General features: G+C 40.8%; 1 protein-coding gene across 5 annotated transcripts in view; it reads left to right on the top strand.

Moving 5' to 3' along the window:
• TSPAN4 (tetraspanin 4) overlaps positions 1-6,701 on the top strand; it is a 422,638-nt gene extending 415,937 nt beyond the window's left edge. For all 5 annotated transcript variants that reach the window (XM_069965625.1, XM_069965626.1, XM_069965627.1 and 2 more), the window contains 3 exons: positions 1,709-1,840; positions 3,248-3,331; positions 4,884-6,701. In XM_069965625.1, coding sequence (XP_069821726.1) covers positions 1,709-1,840; positions 3,248-3,331; positions 4,884-4,952 — 285 coding nt within the window. In that variant the 3' untranslated portion in view covers positions 4,953-6,701. The remainder of the gene's footprint in view (positions 1-1,708; positions 1,841-3,247; positions 3,332-4,883) is intronic.
• The last annotated feature ends 570 nt before the right edge of the window (positions 6,702-7,271 follow it).

Genomic DNA, 7,271 nt, shown 5'->3' on the forward strand with positions numbered 1-7,271 from the left:
ACAATATGATTCCAGGCGATACAATCGAAACCATGTACACAAAGTTTTCTTGGATTCCAGTTAAAACGGTTTCTGCTTTGGATAATTACCCCTTTATAAGCAAAATTTGCATTCCAAATGTTCATGATTAGTGTTGAGTGAACTTGCCCAACTCTTTGGGTTTTTCAGCATTCTCCAAACACGAATGCTCAGCATTTGACTCTCGGTGTCTGAAGAAGTTGGATGCCGCCTTAGGACTACCAGGAAACATGGATACAGCTTATGGCTATATCCATGTTTTCCAGAACTTCCTAGGGCGGCATCCAACTTTTCCAGACACCGGGAGTCAAATGCCGAGCATTCGGGTTTGGAGATCGCTGACAAACCCAAACACTTTGGCAAGTCCGCTCAACACTATTCATGATGTATGTTTAGTGTGTGCACTAGGAAAAGCTCCCTATTTACATGCTACGCATATTTAGAGGGTGTAAATAAAAAAAAAAAAAGGAAGGAGGGAGAATTAACTTAGCACACTCACCAATGCATAAAATATGTAGTTATAATCAATATCTTTTATTGAGCAAAACAACACCACCACTTAATAAAAAACATTTAAAATTCTCAATAACAGGCATACAGCACAACCAAAAGGTATCCCCGCCAGGAATAATCATTATAACTTGGTTCAGCCATGATGAATATAGATATAGTCATCAAATACAAACTTTGATAATAAGACACCTTGCATCAGAATATTATAGCACTTTATTATGTGGTTTTTGCATAGCAGCAGCATGTAACACAATATATGCCATGCATCTGCACCAAAGTAGTGACCTGTTGCCATATTCATATGTCTCATTGGTCCAAGTGTTTTCAGTATTACACTAGGTCTGCATCTATGTCGGAGAAGCTTCCTTTCCAGATTCCATAAGATGAATAAAATAGCTCAGCCTGCAGTGCTATTCTTTAGGTAGAATAATGGAGACCATGATGGAACCCAGACAGACACCATCATAGTCAACAGATCTGGCACCGCTGTTATTTTCTGTCTTTTGTTCCTATAACTGTTTAGCCTATGTTAAACAGGGAACATGACTGTTGTTGCAGGTTGGAATGACTTGTGCAATTTACTGCCACATTGTTTCAGCTGTATTAACAAAAAGAAGGAAAGGTCAGTAAAATGCCAGGTCTATATGAGAAGCCTGTCACCTGAAAGGAATGAATGGTGTGATGTGACACTGGCGCTGAATTTGGCAGGGAGGAAAAGACTCCATTAGACAAAAATGTTGTTTTGCGTGACAGCCATATACCTGCTGTGGCTTTTATGTGCAGCAATAGACTATATAACCATATATTGGTCCAGCGGAATCCGGTTCAAAACAATCAATGCTTTTGGCAAGAAACTCAACAATAATTCTACTTAATAAAAATCAAGATCTGTAAAGTGTTAAAGCAAATGTACCATCCGGGGAAGCTGGTGCTGCAGTTCTTTTTTTTTAACTGTGGCCTGGTTCCCACACACGGAGCTGGTCTATTACCGAGCACCGACCCGGGCTGAAGCACTGGAGGCGGGCTGGCCTGCCCCCAGTGGGAGTAAACCCCTGCCCCTCATGTAATAGAATAGGATGTAAGTGTGTTTATTACCCCTAAACCTGTGGGTATAATCTCAGATTTTCAGTGATGACAATACAGATTATTGCATATTATATTAATTTTTCCCTTGCAGTTCCGATGTTGTGGAGTGGCAAACTACACAGACTGGTTTGAGGTGTATAACACAAGTCGGGTCCCGGATTCCTGTTGCTTGGAGTTCAGTGAGAACTGTGGATTGCACTCTCCTGGGACATGGTGGAAAGCGGTATGTGGTCTTTTATTCGAGTACATAACATAGTTTTTAACTGTGAATGGTTCCTATTAGGGATGGTCTGAACAGAGTTCGGTTCGGGTTCGTACGAACCTGAACCCTCGGTAATGATTCCCGCTGTCCGCAGGCTCCGTGGACCCGGCGGATCCAGCGGGGGGAACCGCCTTGAAAACTGGGATACAGCCATAGCCATAGGCTGTATCCCAGTTTTCCAGGCGTTACTCCCGCTGGATCCGCCCACTCCATGGAGTGGGTAGACAGCGGGAATCTGCTGCCGAGCGTTCGGGTTAATACCTCGGCAGGTTCGGACCATCCCTAGTTCCTATTGAATGCCAGCGGAAAACTTGAAGAAAACTAATATTGAAATATTCCTATAAAGCCAAGACGGACTGAGCAGAGAGCCGGGAACGATGATGCTGGGAGCTCCAAAACTGTTAAAATATTCATGCTACTGTACTGATACGCTGCGTCCTTATATTGGCCCCCAGGGTTACTCATATATCACTCCATGAAACACAGTCCGTATGCTGGTTGAATTTCAAGGACTGAACCCTTACCTGTAAACGGGATTCCCTGCATCATAATTCATTGTGATGCAGTGAGCTCCTGAACATCCAGAGGTTGTCAATGGGTTAATGTTACGACTGATCAGTTTATGAGGACAGTCACACAAGGGCTCTGTAGTGCTGAACTAACCCAGAGATCTTCTCTATGGTCTGACTGTCAGATTGTAATTACTATCACTATTGGTAAATTATATGGTCTCTCGGATCGGAAAATTATGTGACCTGCTAAGTATTTTCCAGTATCATCTCCATTGCCACTATAATCATAGCCTGTAAACTGGTGATCAGGACTGAAAATCTCAAAAGATTTGTTGTGCTATGATAAGAAATGTTATCTCTGTTTTAACCCAATCTAAGACTGCAAAACTCCTTACAATTCCACTGAGCTGAAGTGAGATTTATATATAGAACTGTTGGTGGTTGTAAGTTCCACTGAATTGCAAAGACACACAGCATCTGTTACAGCAGGCATGTCCAAAGTCCGGCCGGAGGGCCATTTGCGGCCCGCGTTCCGAACTTTTACGGCCCCCCAGGTATCCAGCTTGCTATTATCTGCCTGTGTTATAAAGCATATAGCATGTAGCATGTAAAATGGTCGGCCCTCGCACATGTTCACTTCATCTAATTTGGCACTCTTCGAAAAAAGTTTGGACATGCCTGTGTTACAGGGATGTTAAGCTTAGGATTCACCTTGGATTTTACTGATGAATAAACCCAGTGTGTCTGGACCTGGCCTAGTACTTTCTACCCAAACTGCTACTGTACATAGAAACTTCTCTTTCCATGTAGGCCCATACCAATATGCTGCTCACAGATACATTTTGCTTTATTTCAGCCCTGTTATGAAACGGTGAAGATCTGGCTTCACGAGAACCTTCTGGCGGTCGGCATCTTTGGACTTTGCACTGCTCTTGTACAGGTCAGTAGCAGAGATGGGGAACAATGTATATAGACTTCATTAAATAATGAATGACTTCTGTATTGTCTATAGACAAAAAGCATATGACCTACAAGATGGAGATGTAAATGAATAAGAAGCCACAACTTTATATTATTTCTGAAGCAGACAATACTTGTGGACAGTTGCTAGTTGTAGTATGATGGCATATAGTAACTAGGCATAAAAAGGATTCAACTTTTTTTTCCAACACTTTCAAATGTTTCAGTGCTGCAGTGTTTCCCAACAATTCCCCAAAATGATACCAGGTCAGTCTAATGCAAATCCATCAACAGTATGTGCACTGCACTATGGAAAAGACTGGACACTACAGGGACGGCACAAAAATTAAAGAGGTTTACTGTATGTGATTAGTAAAAAGGTCTACATAAGGTACTACCTTGGATAAGATGAACTGCAATACCAGACAGTCCACCATTTTTTTTTTATATCTCACAACACAATAGGGTAGATTTATCAAACATGGTGTAAAGTGAAACTGGCTCAGTTGCCCCTAGTAACCAATCAGATTCCACCTTTCATTTCTCACAGACTCTTTAGAAAATGAAAGGTGGAATCTGATTGGTTGCTAGGGGCAACTGAGCCAGTTTCACTTTACACCATGTTTGATAAATCTCCCCCAATCTCTTTAACTAGTCACTGCCATTTTTAACAGACTTTGCATAATTTTAAAGTAGAACCCAAATGTAAAAATATTATTACCCCCCCCCCTCCCTTCTCAACTTTCAATTAGACTGAATTAAAGCTCAATTCTGAATAAAAAAATAATTGATTAAACTGAGGTGAGGCCTGCAGTGTAGAAATCTGGTGAACATTGTCATATACAAGTTATATAGGCCCAAATTTGTTAATCTGTATAAAACAGCTGGTATAATATGCCCACAGAAACCAATCACCGCTCAGGTTATATGTCTTGTAGAGGTTATATAGAATTATAAAAAAAAAAAAAAACCTGCCTTCAGGTTGTGTGTGGTACTACAACTCAGTTACATTCACTTTAAAGGAACCGGGCTGCAAAACGACAGCCAAACTGAAGACAGGGATTGCTGTTTCTGGATGAAAACTCTTGTGCTTTTTTTAAACCTGAAAACCCCTTTAAAAAGCTCTGGTAAGATAAAAGCTGAGCTGTGATTGGTCGCTGTGAGCAAATTACACCAGTTTTGTTTTACACAGATTAATAAATCAGGCCATAATACCAGATATTGTGCTATTCCACATGTACATGCAAGGCAGCTTTTTCTGAAAAATCACTTAAAATGACAGGTACACTTTGTATGAATTAGATCAATGAATTCAATTTTAAAAATTACAATAAATGTTATTAATAAACTATCAATAAAGTTGTATAATATATGAAAAGTAGGGATGCCAGTCACATACTTGTTGGGTTCTACTACAATCTACTTCATAGGTCCGCTACACTAAATTCCAGTGAGGAAAATGATGTGCTGTGATGTCAGTGCCAGAACATCTTGTTTCTCTTCCACTGCTGAAATTCTCTTTGCTCCTCTAGATCCTTGGACTTACGTTTGCCATGACAATGTACTGCCAGATGGCAAAAACTGACACATACTACGCATGAGACATCCATCCCGTCAACTCCCTGCTCTCATCACTGAGACATACCTGGGAGGAACTTATGTGGTTTTCAAAGCAGATCTTCCTTAGTTCTGTTCTTCCTCCTTTTTTGAAACCACCACAGACAGCCTCGAAAAGTACAAGAGCCCTCTGAAACCTCACAACTTTCTCCAGGTATGGAGGACAGACAGTGGGTGGAAAGTGGACAACCCTACAAGACAGACCCTGAAACGAAGGCAGAACAGTGCCACATGGTCTGTGGAAACCAAGACTCTGGGGAGGTTCCTCTGTGCTTTTTTGAGGGGAGGGAGCAGTGGGTTTTATACTGTTCACCACATGATCAATGGAAGCACATCTTTACTCGTTCTCTACAACCAATACTGTATTATACAAGAATGGTACTGCCTTTAGTGCTTTCCTTCTGGTTGAGTTATACTATCGCAAAAGCCTAAACTTCTACCTGCCATATTACTGGAATATACAGTAATAGTGACTATGAAGGTTTCAGTATGTTATCATGTATGGTCAAATGCAGCCTATGTATACTAAAACTGGGGAACAAGGTCTAGTCTATGAAAATGTGTCCTTCAAGGCGTAGAACCTGATAATATACTAATAATATGAACATCTTTTGCTAACGTTCACTGTACGCTGTCATATAGTCAATTTAAAGTCACTGCCACATGGACTTCAATACATCAAGCTCAACATTTTAATTCACAACTCCCAGAATGCTCCTCTGCATTCTGTGAACTGTAGTCTATGTGGAGATCACCATTGGTTTTAGATTTTGGCCATAGGTGGTTGCTCTATTCATCATAATGCTTACAGGTCAGGTGGACTACATAGTATTGTTCCTATATGTAAATGTATAGTATTTGAGAGTCGTCCTAGGTTTGTCTTTACATGCAACTACTATAACTACATCCACAGCTTGTCGTAAAGTAGTTAAACTATGCAGCAACATGCATGGACAAGGACATTGAGCATACGTATGTCTATACGACCCAGTTGGCTGAACCATGCCATCTTCAGCTGACCTCGTTTACAAGCTTAATATGTTCTTTTAATCTGTGTTTTGTTTTTTTCCTAAGATTTTTTCCCTCCATCTATACTATCTGCCTATGTCGTAGGTAGTGATGAGCAATTACGTATTCTTAGAACTAGAAAAGGCATTTCTGCCTGGTTCTGGCATTATTAAAGTCGGTGAGATGTTAGCACCCCGGGAGGCTGACAGATTAACATTTGTATATAGAAACAATGTCTAGCAAAAGAAAAGACATTTGTATAAAGGTTGTTCCAGAAATCGGTGATAAGACTATGCATTTCGATGCTTAAACTCTTCCGAAGTGTCTGCCAAGCGAAGCTCTGCACCTCTATCAGAGCCCTGACCCTTCATGTCACCCTGGAAGTGACACCAGACAGCACTATCCAAACACATAAAGGCAGCTACTGAGATTCCCCTCCTTCTCAATGTCTCCATTTATACTAAAGCACTTATTGTTCAGTTTATAGACAGGCACAACCCTGCCTCTCATTCCGCAAGCAAGACTGTAGATCTCGGCTTCTTTACTGAGGGGTGAGGCTTACATTGGACATCATTCCCTTTACCCACATTGTGAGTTCAATGATGACTGCTTTCTGTAAGATCCTTGCAGAGTTTCTCACTATGTTTCCCTATTTTCAGTGTATATACTTATATACATAATTTATGCAAGAAGTATAGTGAAAATTTGTTCTAATAAAAATGTTTATCAGACGCTGTGTGTGTGTGTATTTGGTACCTGGACAGCCGTCATCCCCGACCGCTGCTGAGCTGATTAAGTCAAGTGCAGATTTATATCTACAGGGAAATTACTTTCGCCACTTGGTAAGTTGCATCTGTAACATAAGATATCCATACATATCTGCAAATCTACTGGCCTCCCTGTAGCAGCACTGTAAGCACTTGTAAATCTCCATTTTGTACACAACAGTAATAGGACTTTGATAAAGGTGCACCGGGACTATAGTACGTCTTTGATTTTATAAGGTGGCCTATGGAGTTTGGCTCTGCCATGTGTATCAGTCCTAAAACTGAGCACACTCCTGCTCCCTGAATAACCCCTACCCCATTTGGCACTGGTAATAATGCATAGGAGTGCAAGACAACATTGACAGGCTGCCATGGCCATGATATATTAGGTAAGTTGTCATTTACAGTGATCATCAAAAATATCTGCTGAGACTGTTTTACTTTTAAGACATTACAATGTCCATATGAATGTAGCTATGCCTGGTACAACAGCCCAGACAAGGTCCAATACCAATACTAAGACTAAAG

Source organism: Dendropsophus ebraccatus, chromosome 4 (genome assembly GCF_027789765.1).
Source record: "Dendropsophus ebraccatus isolate aDenEbr1 chromosome 4, aDenEbr1.pat, whole genome shotgun sequence".
In the NCBI taxonomy this organism is placed as follows: domain Eukaryota; kingdom Metazoa; phylum Chordata; class Amphibia; order Anura; family Hylidae; genus Dendropsophus; species Dendropsophus ebraccatus.